Below are 27,150 nucleotides of genomic sequence, written 5' to 3' on the forward strand. Positions count from 1 at the left end.
CTAAGATCCATCCTGATCAAGATAGAAATTTTGAGAGCAAAATGCTCAGGCATTAGCTTTGGCAGGAATCAAGAAGTATAAAACCCATACCCTCCTCAAAGAGATTACTGGCCTGAGTATTTTTATTGCACACTCCTAAAGATGCTGGGGACATGAGTAGAAGTCTCAGTAGAATGGCATTCCTAGGTACATCTATAAAATGCTACCCAAAATGATAATCCAGGGCTTCACTCCATACCTGTTGATGTCAGGGTGACAGCCACATATACCAAGGGAACAGAGGGAACCTTTAGAGCTTGGAGAAATGTAAAAATAGGAAAGACACGGGTTTTGTGTGTTGCTGGGAACCTCAAAACGTCAAAGTACAGAGCAGCATTCCCCTGGGATGAATTCATACCCTCAAACCTTCCAGTCAAATGACAAGGTTTATTGTAACCCCAATAGAAGGGGGCAGGTTTCCCAGTGAACCCACAACTTAATAGGGGTGAGACTGATGCTTATGTACAAAAAGGACAGCGAAAGGATCTTGATGGGATTAAGGAGTGGTAAGTAGTCTGGGGTGAGCCAGGTGTAACAGTGAAAGGAATAACAAGTATGCTAATCAGGTGATCGTGGTGGGCTGGGGTAGGCCAGTTGCTTTGGGCAGAGGCACCAGTGATCCGACCATCCACAAGTTCTGGATTAACACTGCAATCCCTTAGGTCTAAAGATTCTGGGGTATATAGCTGTCAGCAGATCACTGTAGAAGTGCCAGGACTCTCTGGCCAGTGGGCTCCAGATGACTTGTGAAGCTCCAGAAGTATGATGGGGGAAGAGGTTACATATACAAACATATTGATGGAGTGCATTTAATATGTACACGCTTTCCTAAATACTGTATGTAGCTGCAACATGATGCTATGTGTTATATATGATCTATATGTGTATTTTGTTCTGTGTTACATGTGTTCAATTGTTTCAGTCATATCTGAGTCTTCATGACCCCATTTGGTGTTTTCTTGGCAAAGATACTGGAGTGGTTTGCCATTTCCCTTTCCAGCTCCTTTTACAGATGAGGAATTGAGACAAGCATGGTAAAGTGGCTTGCCGGGGTCACACAGTTAGTAAATGTCTGAGGCTAGATTTGAACTCTTTTTGATTACAAGCCCAGTGCTCTATCCACTGTGCCACCTAGCTCCCCACAGAGGAAGTGTTTTTGTTCAGTTGTGTCCTACTCTCAGGCATCCTGATGGGGTACAGGCCCAAGCTGAGACCTTTGCCCTTTACCCCAAAAAGAGTTTGGGTCCCATTTGTCTAAGGGATTCTCCTTGAATTCTCCCACTTGATCAAGGTCTCAGGCATTCCCCTGAGGCCATAATCCCATCAACTGGCCTTTTGTTGTGGCTATGCCCAACCTCCCAATTCTCTGCTACCTCTAACCTAGCCTAGCTCTCCCTTGTTTTACCTACCTACGGTGCCTGACCCCCCACTTCCCACCCTTAATACTACCTGGGCTCCATTCTCCCTTGGCCACTTGGTCCAGGTCCCTGGCATTCTATTACCTCACAGTCCCCGCAGACTATTTGGCCACTCGTAGATCTCTCCCACAGTCTCTCTGTATATAAGGTCCATTTTGTCTCCATTAAGGTGCTCAGATTCTTATAATCTAGTACCTTCTCAGATTCCTTAAGAACCTAGCCAATAGCTTGCAAATGTTCAGATTCCTTAAGGGTCTGGCCAATATGGTGGATCCTTAATAAACCTTGTCTTTAGCTGAAAGAAGAGTTGGGTCGAATTCTTTTGGGCAGGACCCGGGTGTCGTGATCTCAGGGTGCCAGCACCCCTAAACCTCTAGACCTCATCAACCCCACTTTGGGTTTTCTTGGCAAAGATACTTGAATGATTTGCCATTTCCTTCTCCAGCTCATTTTACAGTTGAGGAAACTGAGTCAGAGTTTAAGTGACTTGCCCAGGGTCATACAGCTCATAAGTGTCTGAGGCTTGATTTGAACTCAGGTCTCTCTGGCTCCAGGCCCAACATTCCATCCACTGAGCCATATAACTTCTATATTATGCATCTTTGCTATCACTGTCCTGGCATATATTATTTTCCTGCATGTGACCTAAGTATTTGGTTACTGTAGCCTGATATGGTTACATAGTTTGGTTATATAGCCTGATATGTGCTATGTTTCATGTATTGCACAAAACCTATGTATTTGATCTACAGTTAATTTTGTTAAATGTATGTGTAAAGGAGGTAAATAGCTGGCCCAGTCATCTCTGGCTATAGCACATCATTGCATGGAGTGTTAAGCTTATGACTTGGCTACTTCTAGAGAAAACATGTGATGACACTGAAAGGACTGGATGCTTGGTATGATGCAGCAAATACCGGGATCTCTCCCTCTGTCTTCCTTCAGTTTAACATATGGCAAGTAATTCTTTCACCAGTGAAGGGTTATGGAGGGACTGCTTTTCCCTCACCCCACCAGAAAGGGTGAGCTGGGAGCACATGGTGGCTAAAGGACATCTGTTGCTTTAGGTTGACCTGATCTTATAAGACTGGGCCTTAGGCCCTTAGGTAACCTTTCTTTTCCCTTTGCTTTCTGTTTCTGTGGTATTAAATAGCAGTGCTGAGAGGGACGCATTCAGCCTTGGAGGCAGCCATGTGAGTTAGAGAAGTCTGGGAGTCCTGGGTCCCTCAGCTGGATGCTACTAGTTGTGGCAGGAGTATTCTGTAATTAACTACCTATACCCTTCAGGAAAAAGATGAACAGGGAGGGACAGGAGGAGGAGCCCTAAGCTCCTGGTCTGGCTTCCAAGACAGAAGAGTAGGACTTTGATAAGACAAAGTAGGGCTGAGTAAAATGTAACTATTTAGCAGTCTCAACAAACCTTATGTTTTGATGGTTTTAAGTCTCAGTCTCCCCAGAGACTATCCCCAGAGTAGTCTTAAATGACTATCTCTTGCTTTGAGTCTTTGTTCATGTGAGCACTTGTGAGCTTTCTGTGAGCCTATTTAGAATTTTCTTTTGTGTGGAGAAATAAATAGCAGTCCTATAGCAGATTATTATCATATGCTGAATATCCTTCTACTCCTTTCCCTTTTGGTAGAACCTAAGGGGAGCCAAACTTAAGGTTTAGGTAATTTTCCCTGGGGCTGTAAGGTGGAGTCGGTAAAGAACCTAAGACTCTAGTGAAAAATCCTAGACACTTTTTTTAGAGAGCTAGGCTCCCTCTTTCTGGATTGACCTTAGTCCATCCAAATTGCTAAGAAGAAAAGCAATTTGGTCCTGGGAAGGAAATGATATTATTGTCCCAGCTTTACAGATGAGGAAACTGAGGCAAACAGAAGTTAAGTGACTTGCCCTGGGTCTTACAGCTAGTAAATGTCTAAGGTCAGATATGAAGTCAGGTCTTCCTTACTCCAGGTCCTATGCTCTCTAAACCTAGCTGCCTGGGTACACTGCTGATATTGGAAAAAGAGAGAGAAGATGAATGCCCCAACACACCCTGCCTTAGCTTCAGCAACCAGATTCGTTTATTGTCATGACATATGTTTTCTTTTTGTTCTATATATTTTTTCTTTTTTTTTTTTGTAAATGCTCATGTAATTAGAAGGAGGATAATATGTTAACTGCACATGTCCTCAGAATTTGGCGTTAGCTATATGAGTACTCTATAGAAACTGAAGACTGTTTATAATATTCATATACAAACTATACCCATATACAGGCTGTGATTTACTTGTGGGTGAAATATAGGTAGCATAGAGACGAGGAGAAACAGGGAAAGGGTCACTACCCCTTTATGGCCTTTTCCACTCTGCATGGGCCCCAGTGATTTGCATGTAACACAAGAAGAATAATGGGGGCAGGGTGAGAAGAGTCTCTTCAATACAGCTTCTCCAAAGGTCCTTTGTATTTTGCTAAGTGGATCCCCTAGAAATGATACTCTGACAGGGTGAGGAGAATTAAAAGAAATTTTTTAAAACCTAATTCAGATAAAGAGACGGACAGTCCACAAGATAGAGAAGAATCAGTTCAAAAAATATGCTTTAAAAAAATGCCTAAAGGCTTCTCTAGCTAGCTGGTTTGGTACAGCTGCCTGAACGAGGTTACATCACAAAATAGCTAAAGATAGTGCGTGGTGCTCTCAGGCTTAAGAGCTGGAAGACCCCCTCCCTCTTCCGTGCTTCTCAGTAGTTGAAAACCAGCAGATGGTAGCAGAGAATAGCAGCTTCAGTAGTGAAGATGCCCAGCAGAGTGCATCCCTCAAGAACACTGGAGTGGAGGGAACAGAAGGAATAGCAGAGGACCCTAGGCTACTGAAGAAAGGAATTTACCAGATGACATTGGTGGCCCTGCGACATTGAAGGTATGAGTTGTTCTGGACACATATGTATTCCTGGGTAAGACTTACTCCTTACTTGTGTGCTTTTTCTCTATGATATTGTGATAACATATGAGTGTGTTCCCCTGTATGTGGGTTGGGGAGATAGATATATTTGATTTTTCTAAAGGACATTTGACCATTTGCCCAGCCCCTCTATTTAATAGACTAGTGCCTCATATAAAGTAGATGCCTCTCAATCAGGGAATGGCTAAGCAAATTGTGGTACATGAATGTAATGGAATATTACTGTGCTGTAAGCAATGACAACTATAAATACAGAGAAATATGGAAAGAGCTACATGACCTGATGTAGTCTACAGTAAGAAGAACCAAGAAAACAATATACAAAGTGACTATGAAAATGTAAACAGAAAGGACCACACACAGAAAAATCAAAAGTGAATGTTGCAAAATAATAAAAGGCAAGTATAGCTGGAAAAAAGAGATGAGAAGATACCCCACACTTTGCAGAGGTGTGAAGTCTGTGTGTTGCATATACTTTAGATTATTTTCCATGTATGATCAGTTATGCTGATTTTTCCCTTCTTTTTCCTCTTTTTATATGTGTGTATATACATATACATATATATTTGGTGAGGCAATTGGGGTTAAGTGACTTGCCCAGGGTCAGACAGCTAGTGTCAAGTATCTGAGGCCAGATTTGAACTCAGGTCTTCCTGACTCCAGGGCCAGTGCTCTATCTACTGCGTCACCTAGCTGACCCTTTCTTCTTTTTTAAAATCTTAAAAAAAATAGTGTTTGTTATATGTGTATACCCAGCTCCAAAGGCCGTTGTTATGGGACTCACTCTGCATTGGTAGAGATCAATTTCATATCTTCATGGGGGAGGGAAAGAGCTGATAAGAGGACAAGAGAGGGATTCATTCTCTTCTGTTTCTTTGGGCCCTTCTGGCTTTCAGCTTTGAGAGAAAAGATGGACAACGACAACTACAATTCAAGTTGCTGAAAGGAGAAAAAGACTCTAGGAAAATGCCTACATGAGAGGAGCTGGCAATTTCCATCATGCGCCTATACCCAGCTTGCTATACTACAGACTTTGGGGAATTTCTTCTTTGGGAAATTTGGGACTCTCTGAGTTCATCTGACTTACCTTGATCACAGTGGGAAAGTTCCTTCACTCTGTGATGTCTGGTATATATTCTCCTATATATAGGTTCCCAGATTTCTGCTTTGCTATGTGTGTTCATTGTGGACCTGTTATTTGCTGGGAAGAAAGTCAAGCCTAGACATAAAGCATATATGAAGCTTTTTCCCATCAAGAAATAGCAATTAAGGGGGCAGCTAGGTGGTGCAGTAGATAGAGCTCCAGCCCCGGAGTCAGGAGAACCTGAATTCAAATCTGGCCTCAGACACTTGATACTTACTAGCTGTGTGACCCTGAGCAAGTCACTTAACCCCGATTACCTCACCAAAAAAAGAAATAGTAATCAAGAGTTTAGCTTGAACCTGAAAACTACATTTCCTAGGTTTAGGTGTCAAACATGTGGCTGGACCAGATTAAAATATAATTGGGAAATATTTAACAAAACAGACAGGTAACATTACATTTCAAAATCTTCAGTATGTAGCCTGCAAAGATCTTTATTCGGTAGCCTATTTCTATTTGTTTTGTTTTCAAATATGGTTTATATTTGTCTTTTAAAAAAAATATCACCATAGTTTCCTTCTGTATCCCTTCCTTTGCTCCTCTCATTGCTCTAAACTAATAATATGTAGGTATAATTCTAACCCAGTATCTGTCTTTGAGGAGAGTAGAGAGGTTGCCTCTGGCCTCAACCTCTTGCTTCCCTTCCTGGCAGGCATTAAAGTCTCCCTTGGAGAAGGGGGTGGTGGGGAAGAGAGGTTAGAGATGGCTATTCTGCCTCTCTTCAAGCCACACCTCCATGCTACATGTGTGGGATGGCCTCATCACATATGCGATGACTATCTGGTAGGGGAAAGAGGAGGGATACAGGAAGATACAAGATGATACAAAAAATATAAGACATCAATAAAAACTTACTTTAAAAAAAAGCAACCTAGTATCTTCTCATTACATCCAGGATCAAACATAAAATCCTTTGGTTTTTAAAGCCCTTCATAACCTGGTCCCTTCCTGCCTTTCTTATACCTTACTCCCCTCCATCTACACTACTGTCTACTGACATTGGGCTCCATGCTGTTCCTTGAAAAAGATTCCATCTCCAACTCTGATTTTTCACTGATTATTCTTCCTCTATTAGATTGTAAGCTCCTTGAGGGTAGGAACTTTTTTTTTTTGCCTTTCATTGTATTCCCAGTGCTAATCACAGATCTTGGCACTTACTAAAATCTTAATAAACTCTTGTGGACTTATGGTTCTGTGTTTTTTAAATTAAATGTCTTCTGTTTTGATCTAGTGTCTTCTGATTGACTGGTAAAAGAAATCTATTGGCAGGGTTTTTTTGTTTTGTTTTGTTTTTTGGCGAGGCAACTGGGGTTAAGTCACTTACCCAGAGTCACACAGCTAGTGAGCCTTATGTGTCTAAGACCAATTTTGAACTCAGGTCCTCCTGACTCCAGGGCCATCCCTCTATTCGCTGTGCCACCTAGCTGCCCCAAGGGGTCCTCGAACTATGGCTTTGAATGAATGCTGGACCACACTCACATCATTCTTCAGACCTCTGAACCTCAGGTTCCTGAGATTAATTTTGGTAGAGAGGTGATGTACAGGAGCAGAATGAAAACTGTATTTTCAGACACAGTCAAGATGTGGAAGAGAGGACATTCTTTTTGGTGGGGATGGGGGACAGGGATAGAATTGGTGGAGTTTGGGGGGGAGTAGTAATAAAACTTTTTTTTTCAAGGAGGAGAATAAATAAAAGTATCAATGAATCATTTAAAAATATAGAAGACAGCAGAAAGAAATTCAAAAAGAGATACAGATGAGTAGGGCAGTACAGGATCTATCACTAAGTATACAACAAAAAAAAACCCCAATTAATAGTTTCATATTGTGTTCAATTCTTTTGCAGTTAAATATGTGTGGATGTTTATGAAGTTTGTGATAATAAAATGAAAATTTTAAAAGAAAGAAGAAATGGCAGGTTTGAACTAGATGACCTCTAAGTTCTATTCTAAATCTCTGATCCTATGATCAAGGGGTCCCACATATAAGGGGGCCCTGGATGATACATACAAATTCAGCAATTTTCAATTGTTATTGTATTGCTTAAATGCAAAAAGTTTTAAATCCTAAGTTATCTTACCTGTCTTCCAACATTTGTCTAGTCTGCCTTTATGATCAAAGAATGGAAATTAATTCTGACATTAATACAAACAAGGCATAATTAGAAAGGTAAATATTCTGAAGGAGGAAAAAATATAATGTATTCTGAATGCAACTGCTAAAATAACTTCACATTTTCTGCCCTTGATATTTTTATGTAAATGATGGAAGCTAGAAAGGAGAAAGAATTATAGGGCTCTTAGATTGTTAACTCTATGAGGGTAGAGACCATGTCACAACTAATCTTTGAATTTTCCCCACTCAATAACAGTATAGTACTCAGCACACAGTGCTTAATAAATGTTTGTGAAACTCAACTAAATCGAATTTATTTCATCTGAATTTATTTGAATTTCACAAGTATCTACATCCAGGCTCACTGCAACTCTTAGGAGTCATCATTATCAACATTACTTTTATTATTATGAAAAATTATTAAAGATCACTAAAATAAAAATTATTCAAAACAAAATATACTTAAACATACAATTATCAATGTCAACAATAATTCATACTAAATCATGTTCTTCTGATGTTTATAATTTATATATTCACATATGGATAAAATACATATTTTTCTTTTACACAGCTGTGGTCCATATGGATATTAAAATTCTAGTTGGACTTTTTTTAAGTTTTGCATTATTTCACATAGGTCTTTCCATATTTCTTTAGATTCTTCATTTTTATCATGCATTATTATGATATACATGGATATACTACATTCTATTTAGCCAGACTGAGCCAATCTTGGGGCATTTTGCTTGTTCACAGTTTTTATTTTACATGTAATAAAGAATAGGACCAAGTAATTGAAGACCTTCAAGGCCAGATTAAGCCATCTGGACACCATTCTCAGATAATGGGGGGAGTCATTGAAGGCTTGGGAACAGGAGAGTGACATGATAAAAGTAATATTTTAGGAAAGTTTGGCAGTGTTACACAGGATGCATTAGAAGGGGTGGGAAGACCTGGAGTCAAACTTCAATTAAGTAATAACTATGATGTGTGAGGAATCAGGGATATGTTCTAGCCAAATGACTTGCTCCCTGAATCTGGCCCTTTATTTTGCATCTCCCTGGACTGACACAAGCCATCTCCCATCCCTAAAATGCACCAAAACTGGGAAGGCAATTTTGAGTCTGGGGAACAGCTGGGAGTTTGTGAGGGAGTGACATGAAAAAAGAGTTATAAAGGGAGGTGGGGCCTTGCTTAGGGCCTTAAATGTTAGGCTAAAGAATTTGTTTTTTATCTTAGAAACACAGGAGCCATGGAAGATTTCTGAATAGGGGAATGACATGACCCCATTTGTCCCTTATGAAGCTCCTTTTGTAATCGGCTTGGGTTCCTACGCAGCAGGAAGTTGGATTGGAGGGGAGGGAAAGAGACAAGAAGCAGAGAGACCAGTTAGGAAGCTATTACAGTGGTACAAGGGAGTGAGGAGGGCTTGAAATAGGGGAGTGGAAATCTAGGTGTAGAAAAGGTGAAAGGGATGAGAAATGTTGAGGAAGCACAATCAAGACTTTGCAACTGATTTTGACTATGGGATGTGGGGAGAGGAAGGAGTCAAAGAAGACTGTGAGGTTATGAGCCTGAGGAAAAGAGACCATAGAATAGAAACAGGGAAGTTGTAAGGAGGAGCAGATTTAGCAGAGAAGATGAGTTCTATTTTTCACATGCCTGAGTTTGAGTTGCCTAAGGGACTTCTTGGAAGAGATACCTAACAGGCTGTTAACTGTGAGGAACTGGAATTCAAGAAAAGAGATTACAATTGGATATATAGACTTTGGAATGGGTGTAGAGGTGATCCCAGAACCTGGAACTTAATGAGATCATTAAGGAAGAAGAGTTTAGAGAGAAAAGACAAAGGGTCCCAAGGCAAAGCGCTAAGCAATACTCAAGGCTCTAGATTTGGGTAACAATTTAACAAAGGAGAGGGAGGAGCAGTCAGCCGAGTAGGAGGACTCTTATTATCATTGATATTAATCTGGTGGAAGGGAACTTGGACATCATCTAGTTCTACCTTTTCACTTTCTAGATGAAGAAACTACGGTCCAGAGGGGACAAGTGATTTGCTCAAATATATTGGGGCTAAGCTACCTGGTCTTTCATATATACTGATCATATACATATTCCTTTGTTGCTAGTAAATATTCAATGTAGCCAGCTGAACTAGACCCTCTTCACAATCACATTTTTAAATGCACAAAATAAAGAAGTAGGATGATGAAGGAAACTAGTTAAAATACAGTCATCGAAATATATTATGAACCCCAGGTTAAAAACTTCAACTAAAGTCTAGGTTTATTATCCCAACTTCCATTCATAGTTGCAAGTCAAGTCCCTTGGAAGAGGCTACTATTTCTCCCCTCAGGGGTCTTGGGGATCTTGAGGGGTGTTTTTTAATGCTATAGCTCTGGTAGCTGTCTCCCTCCCCCCATTCCCCCACAGATTCTCACTTGATACCAATCAGACTTAATTAGAGATGGGGGGAGGGAAGGAAGAGGAAAAAAAGAAAGTTATAGGATAACTATTATATATTTAAAAGGAATAGCAAATTTTACGTAAAAGGTTTGTAGTTTCATGTACAATCATCTTTTTTTCCTTCTCTTCTACGTATGGAAATGCTTGTTTTATTCCTTAAGTTCAGAATAGAATAAACAAAAATAAAAAAAGTTACAGATATTTACTAAAAAGTCTATAGGAATAATAGTTGGTACAGAACGTCACTCCCAAACCAAGGGCACACTTTCCCAAAAGTACATCGAGTCGGGAAAAGTGGGGGTCAAGCTTAGAAAGCACGTATGGCAAAAGGGTTAACTCATAGATCCTGGTTCATGCAGCCCTCATAAAGTTCTTCATAGACATGGTATAGCCTTCTGCTGGGACTCCTGTAGAGCCCTAAAAGACTGCTTGTGTCTGTCCTCAGGTCCTGATGCAGTGAGCGAGTCAGTCAACAAGCATTTCTTAAATACTTACCAAGTACAAGGTGCTAGGAATACGAACATAAACAGAAAGAAAGCAAAACCCCTGCCCTCAAGAAGCTTATATTTTAATGGAGGACAATGTAGCCTGTGTGTCCTTCTAAAAATGGAGGTACTGGGAGGAACTGATGTGGTTTAGGGGTTCAGGGGTGCCAGGACCCCAAAATCACAAGCGGGTACTGCCCAAAAGAATTCGACCCAAGCCTTCTTTCAGCCAAAGACAAGGTTTATTAGAACATCCATCATATTGGCCAGACTCTTAAGGAGTCTGAACATTAGTAAGCTATTGGCTTCTTGGGTAGATTATAAGAACCTAAGAAGTGGCTAGATTTTAGGAATCTGAGCATCTTAATGGAGACAAGATGGACCTTATATATAGAAAGCCTGTGGGAGGGATCTAGGAGTGGCCAAGTAGTTTGGGGTTAGAGGAGGAGGGGCCTAAGGAGATCTGGATGGGAGTGGCCAGTAAACTGGGGTGAACAGAATTCCTGAGGCCTGGACAATGGAGCCTCGCTAGGATTAAGTGTGGGAAATGGCCGGGGGCCATAGGGAGGTAAAACAATGGAGGGGAGATTGGGTGTAACCACAAAGAAAGGCCAGTTGATGGGATTATAGCCTCAGGCGAAGGCCAGAGATTTGGCCAAGTGGGATAGTCCAGGGTTTTTCCTTTCTGGGGCCCAGAGCCTAACCCCATCAGAACCAGCCAATCAGAAGGAAGGTCTGCAAGGGCAGAGGGTACTTCAATTTGTGAAGTCTAGAGCTGAAGTGAACTTCCAAAGTGAAGAGGATTCTAGAATCTGATAGAGAAAGCCTGGAATTCATCCTGGAAAGGAGAGATACTTTTGCTAGTCGCCGTTGTCCCAGGATGATACTAATGATGCTACTTGAATTGTTAGATTTTCCCTACAGCTAGCCTAAATTTACCTATATGCAACTTGTAATTACTGCTCTTGCCTTCTGGGGTTAAGCAGAGCTAGTCTAATTCCTTTTCTACAAGATAGTCAAAAATACTTAAAGATGGTTATTATGAGGGGGCAGCTGGATGATGCAGTGGATAGAGCACTGGCCCTGGAGTCTGGAAGACCTGAGTTCAAATGCTGCTCTTAGACCAGACACTTGACACTTACTAGCTGTGTGACCCTGGGCAAGTCACTTATCCCCAATTGCCTCACTAAAAAAAAAAAAAAGTTATTTTTTTAAAAAAGATAGTTATGTCCCAGAGAGATTTCTCTTCTCCAGGAGAAACATCTCCAGTTCTGTTAACTGATCCTCATAGTTTGCTAGGGAAAATGCTTTGAAAACTTTAAAGCACAATATTAAGTATGGGCTTATAGCTGCTGTCTAAAGTCCCTGGCAGCTCAATATTTATTCAGAACCTGCTAGGTATCAGGCTGGACGCCAGTTGTGCAGAATGCTAAACAAACATAATATTTAGTTCCTGCCTTTTAGGAACTTACATTCTAATTCTAAGGTCTAACAACAAGAGACAGTTAGGGAACAATTGTGTATTTACTGTACCAAAGGAACAGATTTAGAAGCTCTGTAGCAGACCTATGAGAAATCGGTGTGGGCTGGAGTAATTTAAATATAAACAAGAGCTTCTTCAAAAGTAAAATTTCAGACTATCAAACATTAAAACATTTTCAAGGAACAAAGTTTGCAAAGAATCAGGGAAACTAAAAATTATCTCTACTTTCGCTTTATCAACATTCATGTAATTATTTTAAAGTAATCTATGAGTATTTAAGAACACCACTTCATATGCAGAAACTGAAAGCAAAAGATAATCCATCCTTACAAGAAATAAATCAGATAACTTCGGTTCCTGCCTAGAGCTCCCAATTCAGGCTGTTCTCTGGAGTTGGAGTAGGGACTAGGAACAAGGGGTGCTGTGGGTTGCAGCCTCTATGGTAATTAGCGGCTCCCCCCCCCCCCCCCCGCGGACAATTTGCTCGACTAGGCAGCATTTCATTCATCTTCCCTTCAACCTCAATTGTGGTGCACAATGTTAAATCTTTACAACTTTATTCCTCTTTATGTGCATTTGGAAAACTGGCATCTAGGACAGAAACAGTTTCTCCAGGGTAGGGGAGAACGTATCTCCTTGGTACATTTTGTTAGTGCTAAATTGGATTTTGGCTTTAATCTGGTTGAGTATAACAATGGAGAATTTTTGTAGGATAGACCTTTTCCTATATAAATATTATCAGTAAGTTTTAAGCCTAGGAACAAAACTGAGTTTTTCAACTATTCTGAATCTATATTGGCAGTGTGTGATGAGGAACGTACATTATTAGACTGAATTTAAAAAAGCAGGTGCAGTTTGACATATAAAAGTTACTTGCATCACCTTTAATCACTTAAGTAAAAAACATTTGAATTTAAGTTTTTGAGGACACAATACAGAGTCTTAGTATTTTTTAAAATTATCTGCCTCCCAAAGTGAGATGATTAGTTTCTGGTTCAATTACAAATTGGCCCAGTGAGTTTTGGGTCTGCAGATATTTATTGTTGTGCAGACGTCTTTCCAAGAAAAATAAAACTTACCATTTCAATAAGGAAAACTGTAGCCAACTTGTTTACTGAGTGACCTTTGTACCATGCAATTCATAAACGGGCCACCATTTAGTATTAACAACAGAATCAGGATATTTCGAATTTATTTTTCACTTGAGATTGTAAAAAAGAATTTAAATTTATTGAACATATTTAAATATCCTCAAAAAGAAACATTGCATATTGGGCTTCAGAACCACATTTCATGATTAAAACCATTTTAAGTCGCAAATGTCTGCTAAAAAAAAAAAGCTCAAGTTGAAGCAACTTGAGCAAGAGAACGTGACAGAGAATTTAAAAAAAACACCCTAAACGTTTCGACGTATTTAATTCTGTGTATTGCAATATGGGCGAGTTGTTGCTATGAGAACCCTATGTTTTGCCTCCGGGCTGGTATCTGACGTTGCAGCAGAGACAACACCGCTGCCAGTGTTTTAACTGGAGCCTGGCATCTGACTACAGCTAGCACTCCTCGGCTTCAGGAACATTGGCCTAATGGCCGATTTCCTCCCGCTCCCACCCTAGTTGTCCTTTGAAGTCACCGCGTCACCCAGCCAGGGCCGTTTTTGCTTCGCCCTCCTGGGGAGAGAGCAAGGGTGGGGATGGATGGTTGCAGGGAAGGCCAGCAGAGCGGTAAAAAAGAGATGGCCGGTTGCTTTGCCTTCTGGCGACTGCTGCCTTCCCGGGCCCGGGCTGGAGAGTGCGGGAGGTGCCGCCCCCGGGCGCACCCCACGTGGGCTGCTCGCCTCGCGGAGGGGAGGAAGGGGGGAGGGGCGGCCCTCGGCTCGATCCCGGGCTCTGCAGGCCCACAGCGCCTCCTGCACGTTTCCAGCCGCCCCCCCCTTTTTTAAACCTTGCAATAAAAACGCAGCCATCCTGGGGAGCACGAGGGAGGGAGGAAACGAGCGGGAGAAATTGGGGCGGGGGAGGTCCCCCTGTGGAGGGCCGGAAGGGAGGGCTTTGGTGGCAGTTATCTAACAATACCCCAGGGTTCTGGGGATCTAGGGCGGAGCCCACGTTTGTATTGCGGAGGCGCTGAGTTTCCGTGGAGGGGTCTTTTACGTGGGGATTGCCCTTGTTTTCGACTCCCCTTTTCCCCCATTCCCCCATTCCCCTACGGCTAGAAGGACAAGCCTTCTGGAAGGTGCCGGGCCTGGTGTTTTTCTCCATTCTCATCCCTTCCCTTCCCTTTCTGATCCAGGCGGTTCTTCTTTCCCGCCGCCGCCCAGCGCCACCTGGCATCTCCAGGGCGACCGGGCCGGCACAAGATGGCGGACGATAAAGACAGCGGAGGTAGGAAACCGCCTAGGGAAGGGAAGGACCCGGCCAGGCTTGCTAAGCGTAGCCTGAGGCCTCGGAGGAAGCATCCCAGGGGATCCCCTTCCTATACCCCTTTGTACGTGCCACCCGCAGAGGGGAATGGGCGTCGGGTACGGGGGTGGGGTAGTCGGGGTTGGGGGGGTGACCTTGGCCCCGCCCAGCGCGGGAGGAGGAGGAGAAGGAGGAGGAGGAGGGATACCTTCGCTCTCCTCCCCCTCTCCTGCTTCTCATCCTCCCCCCTCCCTTCTCTTCTCTTCCCCTCCCCCAAGACAGGCGCAGTGCCCGAGTGCGACGCCTCGGTGCCTCCCGCCGCCCCCTCCTCCTCTTCCGGGAAACTGTAGCGAGCCCCCATAGCCCGGGGCTCGGGGACAAAAAGATGGTGTCCGGGTGGTTGTATGGCGTATGGGGATCGCTGCGTCCACCCACTAGGCCCCGGGGTCCAGGCCTCGGCCCGGCGGGGTTCCTCCTGGATCCTCATTTCACCTCCCATCGCCCCCACGCGGCCGCGCCAGGCCTCCCTTCACGTCTCTCTGCCTGACGACTGTTTGGCGGCACCATTTTGCCTCCCGCGGAGGAAGGCGAGGGCGGGAGGAAGGGCGGCTGTGGCGGTTCCCTCCCTCTTCTGCGCCATGAAGGGCCTTCTGGGCCGCGCCTCTCCCCCGCCCTGGGTTGTCTGTGGGAAGAAAGAGGCAGGCCGGAGACTTTCATTTATTTATTTTGGGGGGAGAAAAAAAACAGCCACATTTTCTGTCCCCACGATCGTGATCGAGGAAGCGCGTTCGGGAAGCCTGGCCAGGAGGTGGGGCCGCCCGCCACAGAGGGCATCCTTCCCGGGCGCTCCTTCCAAGCAGGCCCGAGGATGATCGCGCACCTCGGCCACGGCAGACCTGCCTCCCCCCTCCCCGGCGTTGGCCCGTGCTGCGGTCGCCGCGGGCGGCCCCCATCTTCAGTTGCGTGGAAGCAGACATGTTTGCTTCTGGTTCCCCAGAGGGTTCTCCGCACAATAAAAAGAAAAGCCCTAGTCTGAGAAGCCGTGAAAAGGCGGCGCCTCACCCTAGTCAAATGTCGGAGGCGGGGGGAGAGTAGCCACAAGAGACTAGAGTGTCTCGCATGGCCAGGAAAGTGCACGTGCGGGACCAGATCACCCAACATTAAAGCAGCAACAGAAACCATTTTAGGGCTCCACACTTGGAAGAAGGCTTCCCTGGCTTCCTGCCTCCCCCCAACCTCCCCTTAATTCTAGTGCATTAACTGTTGATTATTTCCAGTTTATTCTTAATAGTTTATTTTTCAGTAGCTTGTTTTTACATCGTTGTTTGCACGTTGTCTTACCGTTTAAACTCTGAGCTGCTTGGGAGCAGGGACTGTTTTTTGTCTTTCTTTTTATTCCCGAGGCTTTTAAACACAATGCCTGCCACATAGTAGGCATTACTAAATGCTTGTGGATTATTTAAAACGTAGTACTAGGTTACTAAATCATTCTCCCTTGTATATTTTAAATACGACTAGTCCTATTAATATTGATAAGTAATTTCTACCAATTTCTATTGTAGACTGTAAACCTCTTCAGAAAAAGGAATGTTTTTTGCCTTTCTTTGTATCCCCAGCTCTTAGAGAATACTTGGCATATATAGTAGGTGTTTAATAAATGCTTGTTGACTATTTGAAACCTAGTATTTAGGGTTACTAAACCACTTATTGTATATTTTGGATATTATTGTAGTTCTATTTCAGTTGATAAATAATTTCTACTCAGAAAAATTCCAGCAAAGCAATACAATTAGAAGGTGAAAGCATATCATCAGCATTTGAGGACCCTGAGGTGGGCTGTGAAAGAGCCCTGAAACTAGGAAAACTGAACTTGAAAAAATCACTTAACTCTCTCAAGCCTCAATATTTGCATCTGTAAAAGGACATTGGACTATATATAGCCTTTAAGGCCTCTTCCAGCTCTGGATTTCTGCTGTGCCACAGAAAGTCAGTTGACACAGGTAAATCTGCTGTAATGATTTATCCATTTTTATCAATGATAATATTTGGAATTGAAACAGGCTCTGGCCTCAAGGAGTTTACAGTCTTTTTTTTTAAACAAATTTAAAAAAAAATTTTAATTTTAATTTTTTTTTAGTTTTTAACATAACATTCACTTTTGTAAGATTTTGAATTCCAAATTTTTTCTTCTTCCCACTCTTCCTCTTCCCCAAGATGGCATGCAATCTGATGTAGACTATACATGTGCAGTCATATTAAACATATTTATGCATTAGTGATACTGTGAAAGAAGAATCAGAACAAAAGGGAAAAACCACGAGAAAGAAAAAAAAGGAGAAAATAGTGTGCTTTGATCTGTGTTCAGACTCCATAGTTCTTTTTCTGGATGTGGATAGCAAGAGTTTACATTCTTAATGAAATTTATGAACATTGCTATGCTACCTTTCCTAAAATAAGTGATACTAGCTTTCAGTGATGCTGTTTAGAAAGTACAGTACTACAATGTATACATCCTAAGAAATGACTCATTTTTATATTGATTTTTCAGCTATATCAGGAAACGGGAATATAGAATTTTAGAAGTAGAAGGGGATTTAGAGCCAGCATGCTTCACTGGAAAGAACAGTGAATGTGGAATCAAAGCCTTGGGCTTGAATGTCATCTTCACCATATATGTCACGAATCCCTTAGCCCTTCTAAATCTTAATTGCACTCTGTAAAATAAGAATAATGATAATACCACTTCATACTTCCCTTTGTTGTGAGGAAAACACTTTAAAACTGTAAAACACTATAAAGTTGTGAGCGGTTATTTTCATTAGTATGATCCCTTTCCTTTATAAATAAGGAATCTGGCTATAAAGGTTAAATGAGTTTCCCTAGGTCTTACAGTTAGCTGGCAGTGAAGCAGGAAATAGAACCTGGTTTGGTTACTTTATTTAGCAACGCTAATAGAAGTAGATACTTAGAAGATACTGGGAAGAGATTTGTCGGCAACCCAAACAGGTTAATCATGGATATTTGTGAGCTATTTTTGTTAGTAAGAGAACACTCCAAAAAACAGACATTTAACTTTGAAGCAGAGAGGACTTGAGAAGTCATTTAATACTCCCTCATTTTAAAGGACAGTGGGAAGTAGAAAGGATGCTGAATGTGTGATCAGAAGACCTGAATTAATCTCCTGGCTTTGTCACTGACTGCATACTGTGTGACCTTGTGTAAGATAGTAGACTTCTCTGGTCCTCAGTTTTGACCTGAACAAGGTCAGGTATCTGACGGCTCTAATTTTATTATATGAAATGATTTTTCCCAGAGTAGAAAAAGGACCAGACTGGGAGTCAGTAGCTTTGGCTTCTAGGCCTAGCCATTAATTAGCAGGCTTTAGGAGAATTATGTAACCTCTTTTAGCCTCATCTCTAAGAGGAGGGGTTTGGATTAGACATCTAAGGTCAGTTCTAGCTCTAAGAGATGATTTTCCCAACCCAAATGTCTCCTGATTTTTTTCCAGTAGTCTATTTTGCCACATGAACTGTCATTTAATTAAAAAAAACACAAAAACAACAACAGATGATATAATTACTGAAAGGGTATGTAAATATATATTATGTATAAATATAAATGAATAAAATTTTTCATCTTAAAATAAATGAGGCGGCTGGCCTATAGGCAGCTAGGTGGTAGTACTGGGCCTAGAGTCACGAAGACCTGCATTCAGATCCAGCCACAAACATTGTGACCCCTGTCTTAATTTCCTCAACTGTAAAATGGGGATAATCCTCACAAGGTTGTTGTGAAGATAGAAGGAGATAATATTTGTAAAGCACTTAGTACAATGCCAGGCATATAACAGGAGCTTAATGATGCTTGTTGCAGGGGTGGGGTTGGGGGGGATTTGCAGAAAGAAATATTCAGAGGAATTCTATTAACTCCTGTGTTCCTCATTGGCTTACCTGAAGATCGATGCATTTGAAAAAGATTGCCCCTTCCTTTGTCTGCCTTACAAAATTCTACAGGGTTAAGCCTAGTACAGTACAAACAGTTCTGGATTTAAAAATTGGACTCACATAATGGCTCTGCACCTTAGCTCTGTGACCATGGGCAAATCAGTTAACCTCTCTGGGTCTCAGATTCTTTATTTGTAAAATGAGGAGGGTTGGACTAGATGACCTGTTAGGTCCCTACTTAACTCTAAATTTGTGGTGTGGGCCATCAGGAGCCAGTCAGCTGCCAGAACTGTGTTGGTTCTCAAGGATTCAACTCTTTCCCTACACCATTCAAAGCAGAGATTCAGGGATGGCTATGAGGTAGAGAGATCAAATGGGTTTTGTACCCTTTTTGTATGAATGAAAGTGGCCACTAAATCAGTTTGTACACTGTCAGTAAACCCTGTAGTAAATCTCTGTCAAAAATCCCAAACCTGACTTGCACAAGACTTAATAACCATCAACAGAAACAGTCAAACATATACAAACATATAAAATGAACTAAGATCATGCCTGCTACTTAATTACTATTTTAGTCATAAATGTAAAATGACTTTTTAAGAGAAAAATTGAAGAGTTAGGCAACAGATATTTCCTGGGAACCTAGCTATCTTATTAGTCATTTCTCCCTCCTTATCTTCTTTTAAGATTCTATTTCTATGAAGCCTTTTCTAATCTTTACAGATTCTAGTACTTTCCCTCCTCAAGTTTTTGCCTTAGGAGAACAAGCAGTGGAAATTGTAAGGAGACATTAGGTTTATTGTTAGAAAATATTTCTTAACAATTAGAACTATTTTTAAATGGAATAGGCTTCCTCAAGAGGTAGCAGGTCCTCAACTCCTTGTCATTGGAGGTCTTCGAGATGACTTGTCAGGTTTCTTATAGTTGGGATTCCTTTAGTTATGGGTTCCACTAGATGGTCACTCAGATGACCCAACTCTAAAATTCTGTTTTGCACCTTCCCCCAGCATATAATAAATTCTTTGAAGGACAGGAACAATTTTACCCTCCCTTTCTATCCTCAGCATCTGGCAGAGGGCTTTGACTGTGGTGGGCAGGCACGTAATAACTGTGATGAATTTTAAGCATAAGCAAGTAGGGAAGTTGGAGCAAAAGAGATTGGTGGAGGAAGAAGGCTGATAACATAACTTTGGCCTTTGCTGAGTCTGAGGACAGTCTGTCAAAATTTGCCTGTGATTTTGTAGGCTTAGAGAATGGCTTGAGTCTCCTAGAAGAGATTTGACCTGATTACACAGCTAGGACAAATCAGAGGCAAGACAGGTACTTGGGTCTTTCTCATTCCGCTCTCCTTTGCCATGCTGCCTCAAAGTTTGGAAGTATAGAGCTATTGAGAATGAGATGTCCAGCAGGCAGTTAGAAATTTGGGACTGTATTAGTCTAGTGTTGTGTAAACCCAAGAACATGAACTACTTGGGGGAAGGACTCCTTATAAAAAGAAACAAAACTGCTTGGAAAATTGGAAAGCAGTTTGATTAAAAAAAATTTAGATGGAGATCTTATACTAAAATTAGTTTCAAGTGGAACTTACTATAAAAGGGCATATCATTAAAATATTACAGGAAATGGGAAGGAGGAGATAGCTTTTACAATTATTAGCTGAGGGAAAATTCTTAATCAAGGGATAGTAGTGATCATAAAAGATAAGACAGACCTTTTGATTATAGAAAATTTAAAAGCTTTTGTATGAACAAAATCAATGCAACTAGGATTAGAAGAGACATTATCAATGGAGAAAAATCTTTGCATTAAATGTCTTTGATAAAAGCCTGATATCTAAGATATATAGGCAATTAACACAAATATAGAAGACCAGATACCATTTACCAGTATGCAAGTGGCTAAAAGGATAAGATCAAAGCAAACATAACTTGTGTAAGGATATGTCTTCAGGCTAGTTGTAGACATGGACTCTATTGCTATTTGCTGAATGGAATGTTAGAAGTAGGATAGATAATTTTTGCTAGTTTTAGCATTTTCCTTTAATGTTTTCAAGCAAGTTTACACAGAAGTTTTCCTTTTTTTTTTTTTAACCAAGAACCTATTAATTACATTTCTTTATAGTTTTGAATCTTTCTTGTTTCAATGCCTCATAAAATATTCAGGGAGAGGCTATCTTTTATTTTTAAATTATGAACTTAAACACTAAAAAAGAGAACATATATACATACAGCTGACCACATTTACAAAATTATGAATATCCATGTTATATTGCATACTTAAAGTATAGGTTAGGCATGTTTTTTTTTTGGTGAGGCAGTTGGGGTTAAGTGACTTGCCCGGGGTCATATAGCTAGTAAGTGTTATGTGTCAGAGGCCGGATTTGAACTCAGGTCCTCCTGACTTCAGGGCTGGTGCTCTGCACTGTGCCACCTAGCTATCCGTAGACACGTTATTTTCAAAACTATTCTTCTTGTCTGTGTTTCCTTCTGTTCTCTTCTGTGCATTTAAAAAAACGTTTCAATGGCTTTCTTTTTGGGGTATTATTATTTTTTTTATTAATTTATTTTGATTTATCAATAATCACTTCCATATGGTTTTGAGTTTAAAATTTTCTCCCCTTTCCTCCCCACCACCCTTCCCAAGACAGCGCGCAATCTGATATAGGCTATACATTTACATTCCTATTAAACATATTTTCACATTAGTGATGTTGTAAGTAAAAATTACAACCAATAGGAGGAACCATCAGAAAGAGGAAACAAAATTCAACAGAAGAGAAAAAAAAAACAGTTCAACTTCCATAGTTCTTTCTTTGGATGTGGATAGCATTTTCCATCACGAGGCCCCTGGAGATGTCTTAGATCCTTGTATTGCTGGGAAGAGTTAAGTTTATCACTATTAGTCATTGCACAATGTGACTGTTATTGTTCTCTTGGTTCTGCTCACTTCACTCAGCATCAGATCATGCAAGTCTTTCCAGGTTTTTCTGAAGTCAGCCTGTTCATCATTTCTTATAGCGCAATAGTATTCCATTACATTCATATACCACAACTTGCTCAGCCATTCCCCAATTGATGGGCATCCTCTCAATTTCCAATTCTTTGCCACCACAAAAAGAGCTTCTATGAATATTTTTGTGTATGTGGGTCCTTTTCCCTTTTGTATGATCTCTGGGATACAGCTCTAGAAGTGCTATTGCTGGGTCAAAGGATATGCACATTTTGAGCATAGTTCCAAATTGCTCTCCAAAATGGTTGGATCATTTCACAGCTCCACTAACAATGCATTAGTGTTCCAATTTTCTTGGGGTATTATTATTACTAAACTCGGCTCTCTCCCAAACTCCCCATTAAAAACTAAAAGGAGAAATATAAAATAATGCCCTTTTAACAAGTAAGCATAGTCATGTAAAACAAATCCACGCATTTTTGACCATGTCCAAAAATCTGTGTCTCTTTTCCCACCTTGACTCTACCATCTCTCAGTCAGTGTGTGGTTAACATCCCTCATTAGGGATATTCTGTAGACAGAGTTGGTCATTGCAGTAATCAAAGTTTTTGAGTCTTACATCCTTGTCCTTCTTTACAATATTGTTAACTTTGTATAACTTGTTCTGTTGGTTCTGCTTACTTCATTCTGTAACAGTCTATACTACACAGGATTCTGTGAAATTGTCTTTCATCATTTTTTATGGCATAATAATGTTCTATTACATTCACATGCTACATTTTTTGAGTTATTTCTCAATTGATGGGTACAACTTTTGGATATTGTTTATTTTCTTTTAATTTTCTCTTTAGGACTAAGAACTTTGTTTTTCTTGAGACTATTCTCTGCCTCTTAACCTCCCCTTTCTGTTTGCTTATTTCACTTTTGAAATTGATATATTTTCTAGCTGTGTGATCCTGAATAAGTCATTTAACCCCAATTGCCTCATCAAAAAAAAGCAAAAAAAAAATTGATATATTTCTACATCTTTCTCTATGTGTATGTGTTTGTGTAACCCTCGTTTGTCCATTTCAGATAAGGTTCATGTTCATCTGATGCTGGTTCTCCCCATTCTATCCTCCGTATTTATATATACTTCTCACAAATCCCAATTAGGAAAAATGGCAAATTCCACCCCCCTCTTCCTCATTTCTTCAGTAGTGTATTTCTTTTAACTTTCTATTTCCCCTCTAACAAACAGCAACAAAAGAACCAGTCCATCCCCAGTTCCTCTGTTTTTGTAAATTAAATCCCTCAATACCTTTTTAAGACATTAAGATCCTGAAGCAAAACTTAATTATTTTTTTCATATTCAAATATTGGCATTATATCATCATACAGTTGCTTTCAGTCATTGAAATAATTTTACCTTTCTAGGTTTTTCTTGTGTATTTCAAAGCTATTACTCAGTTCTGGTCTTTCCATCAGAAATATTTGACAGACTACTCCTCCATTAAAGGTTCATTTTCCCCCCCTGTGGTCACACTTTGCAGAATAAATTATTCTTGGACGTAAGCCTACATGTTTCGCCTTTTGGAGTATTGTATTTCAAGCTTTCCTCTTGTTGATGACAGGAGTTGCCAGGTCTCATATGATCCTGCCTGTAGTTCCTGGGTACTTGAAGCCCTTCCTCCTGGATACTTCCAGTAATTTTTCTTTGATGTGGAAACTGGATTTTGGCTATAACTTTCTTGGAACTTTAAGCTTTTGGGATTTTTTCAAAGCACATAGACTTTTTTTTTAAGTTCCAAATTTTCTCCCTTCCCATAGGCTTTTTTTTTCCCAGTTACAAATTCTCTTCCTTCTTTTATCTCCTCCCTCTCCCATTGAGAAAGAAAGAAAAATAAACCCCATTACATATATATGTATACATATACACATAATATACATATATATATATAATTTATGATTTCTTTAAATATAGAGTCCAGGATTTTAAAAAAATCATAGTTTCCTAGGAGTCTGATGAATCTTAAATTATTTCTCCTTGACCCTGTTTTTCAAGTCAGTTTTTTAGATATCAGATATATTACATAATTATTTTTTCAGTCTTTCTGTATTTTAATTTTTTTTCTGTCTTATGAAGTCATTAATTTCTATTTGTTCTATTTCAGTTTTCAGGGGAATATATTACTTGGGCAAGGTTTACCACTTTCTCTTCTAAGTTATTCCTTCTAATTCCTTCTTCCAGAGTTTTTATTTCATTAAAAAAATTCTTCTTTATTTTTTTCCTAGGTATTCATGCAGTCCTTGTGAAAATCACATTTTTTTTTAGGAAGTTGGGACTTGAAAAAAAAAATCCATTTTTTTCCTGTAAGCCTTTGCCTGCAGTTGTTATGCAGTTACTTTTACCTTGTAGACAGGATCTAGCGCTACAATGATTTTTTATACTGGTCCATGTCTTTTTTGCTTCACTCATCTTTCTGGGTTTAGTTTCTGAACTAGGACTTTGTGCCAGGGCCAGCCTGTACCTCCTTTGCTGATATTTGTGTGGGTTTGTAAGCCCTGCTTGGTCTTGCCCTGAAACACCTAGGTTCATGTGCTGACCTGTGTCTTCCAAGTTTAGGTCCCCATGAATCTTTGGGTTCAGAGCCCTGGATCTTCAGGACCTACTCTGCTTCTCAGCTAGGGACCTCAGAGCAGCTCCGTGCCAGGGGCTGTTACGGTCTGAGCGATGCCATGCTTTACTTGTTTCTGCTACTTCTGGTGGCATATCTTAGGGATTCCTGTGCTTTTGCTGCCTCCAAATATACTGCTTAGAAGGCTAGAGTCGTGGCCTATCTAGGGTCTAGCTGGGAGGCTGTGGGTTTGTATGCCTCTGGAGCTAGCTTTACCAGAAGCTCCCTTTCTTAGTGCCCATGAGCTTCTAGATGACTTTTAGGGCAGTTTCTTGGGTGGAACAAGTAACTTACTAAAGCTTCACATCAGATTTTTTAATCATCATTTGGGCTGGTGAGAATTTAGGCTTTTGCTAGAGTAGGCAGCCGTTTTGGAAGAAATCTCCTTTAGATAGTGACTTCATGTTTAGAGAGAAGATATTTATTTCTTGACAACCCTCAGCTTTGGACAAAGGTAATTATACTCATTTGGTCAACTAGCAGCAAATCCAATGGATGCTTTCTTTTCATATCTTTAGGACTTAATTTGAGTTACAGGATTATCAGTTTATAATTTATGCTCTTTGATGTCTTGCTTGGTAAGAATTCTTAAATCATGTACATATTTGTCCCTCCTGCTAGGTTGTAAGCTTCAATAAGACAAAGAAATTCTGTGGGTATTTTGTATTTAAGAAAAAGCAGAATGTTGTACCCCATTTGGGGTTTTCTTGGCAAAGATGCTGGAATGGTTTGCCATTTCCTTCTCCAGCTCATTTTACAAATGAGAAAACTGAGGTAGATAAGGTTAAGGGACTTGTCCAGAGTCACACAGCTAGTAAGTGTCTGAGGCTAGATTTGAACTCAGGTCTTCCTGACTGGGTCTGGTGCTTGATCCACTGTGGCACCTAGCTGTCTGAAAAAGCAGAAAAGGACAATTAAAATGAGTAACAGGTAAATTAGGACTGGGTATTCTAATAGCTCACATTTATATAGGGCTTCGTTCTAAAGATCTTTCTCTAAGACATCCTTGTGAAAGGTAGTATAAGTACTAGTTCTGTTTTACTTATATGGAAACTGAGGCTCCAAGAAAATACCCATGTCATGTCTGTGGTAACACAATAAATACAACAGTCAGAATTCCAGTTCTGGTGTAGTAGAAAAAAACATTTGATGAGTAAAGTTTGCACTGTACAATCCGTCTAACAAGATGAAATTTGTTTGGGCCAAATATAAAGTCTTATACTTTCTTTGGTTAAAAAAAAATAAACTGTACAGGTAAAGAGTAGGAGAGACATGGCTAGGTAGCAGTTCGTGTAAAGGAAAAAAAAGAGATTTGAAGCTTTTTATAGATTCACTATGAACTGAAAGCATAAGGTGGTTGTCAAAAAAGCTAATGCAGTATTAAGCTACAGGAATAGAAGTGTGTTGTTTCTATTGGGGGAGCTATCTTTAAATATTTGGAGGGTTACCTCATATAAAAGATATTTCAGTCATAGAGCTGCAAGGGACTAGTTTCTCATTTTAAAAAAATGAGCAACCTGAAGGCCAGAAAGGTGAAATGATTTGCCTGCGGTCACACAACTATTCAGATTTTGGCTTATTCTGTTTAGTTCCAGAGGGGACAACTAAAACTAAGGAGTATAAATTTCAGGGACAGATTTTGATTTAATGTAAGAACTTTCTGAAGATGGAACTGTTTGATTAGGTAGTTAGTTCCTTATCACTGGCAATGTTTAATCTTCTTTTTGGCTAGGCAGTGGGGTTAAGTGACTTGCCCAAGGTCACACAGCTAGTAAGTGTTAAATGTCTGAGGTCACATTTGAACTCAGATCCTCTTGACTCCAGGGCCAGTGCTCTATCCACTGTACCAGCTAGCTACCCACACTGGCAATGTTTAAGCAGAACCTTTATGACCACTATTGGGGATGTTTATGGAACATATTCATACATGAGGCAAAAAGATGCATTGAGTTATTTTTTTTCCACTTAATTTTTTTTAAAATTTGGAATTCAAACTCTACCACCAACAAAAAAGAGTATTTACATATACACAGCAGAACACAAACAAGGATTACATTTGAAACCATAAATCTCTATTTCATATTGTTTGCTTTAAAAAAAAAAAGAAATTCCACATTAACTTTCAAAACTGTCCTGTTTGCTTGTGCTTCCTTCTGTTTTCTTCTGTGTGTTTAGAAAAGTTTCATTTACCCTCCTTTTTTTTTAATCACTATTGCCAATCCCTTTCTCTTGCCCATTCTACCCCTCATTAAAAAGCAGGAGAAAAAAAAATCTTTGTCACAAAGATAGTCAAGCAAAGTGAATGTACACAACAACCATGTCTAAAATGGATGGCTCTGGGCCTTGAGTCTGTCACCTCTACAGATTATTTAATGTCCTTTTCAGCTCTTTTCAGCTTCATTTCTTCATCTATTCTTTTTTTTTTTTTTTTGACTAGGCAATGGGGTTAAGTTACTTGCCCAGCATCACACAGCTAGTGTTATGTGTCTGATGCCACATTTGAACTCATGTCCTCCTGAATCCAGGGCGGGTGCTCTATCCACTGCACCACCTATCTGCCCCGACTACATTTATTCTTAAGTATGATTTAAATTAAGTATGACATAAGTCAATGGGAAAACGTGATTTGTTTTACAGAAAATTTGACATATCCAACAGATATATTATTTGTATTCTATGCACCTGTTGAAGTGAAGTAAGTACATAATTATATTCCTCAAAACAAGACAGATTTAAGAGGCCTTAATGAAAGGAAAGACCACTGCGTGTGGAAATCAGAGAGGACCAGTCTCTGGTTCTTAATCCCTGTATGATTTTAGGAACTTTATTTTTCCTTTGTGGGACTCAGTCTCTTCATCTGCAAAATTACGGGATTTTATTAAGGTGTTTTCCAGCTTTGAATCCTTGGATCTTATTGTGGGACCTGTGGTCCCTGTGGATTCTAATCTAGGTTGTAGAAAGGCCTCTACTACTTACCAGCTGTGTGAATATGAGTAAGCCATATTACTGTTCAGAAATTCAGTTTCTTTATCTGTAAAATGTGTTTGGTTGTTGTGAGGGGATAAGCTTTGTAAACCTTGAATTGCTATCTAGGTGCGAATTAC

General features: G+C 40.3%; 1 protein-coding gene across 2 annotated transcripts in view; it reads left to right on the top strand.

Moving 5' to 3' along the window:
* The first annotated feature begins 3,864 nt into the window (after nt 1-3,864).
* The window catches only part of LOC114049965 (dynein regulatory complex protein 8-like), a 117,476-nt gene continuing 94,190 nt past the window's right edge, over nt 3,865-27,150 (top strand). The window contains exon 1 of one of the 2 annotated variants that reach the window (XM_027871453.1): nt 3,865-4,359. Coding sequence is in view for 1 of the 2 variants with exons in the window: in XM_027871452.1 (XP_027727253.1) it covers nt 14,454-14,478 (25 nt within the window). In the remaining variant the exon portion in view is untranslated. Of the gene's footprint in view, nt 4,360-14,164; nt 14,479-27,150 lie in introns of those variants that run through there. The other variant, XM_027871452.1, reaches the window with a different exon arrangement.

The sequence above is a fragment of the Vombatus ursinus genome, unplaced genomic scaffold (assembly GCF_900497805.2).
Source record: "Vombatus ursinus unplaced genomic scaffold, bare-nosed wombat genome assembly UNPS02014798.1, whole genome shotgun sequence".
NCBI lineage: Eukaryota > Metazoa > Chordata > Mammalia > Diprotodontia > Vombatidae > Vombatus > Vombatus ursinus.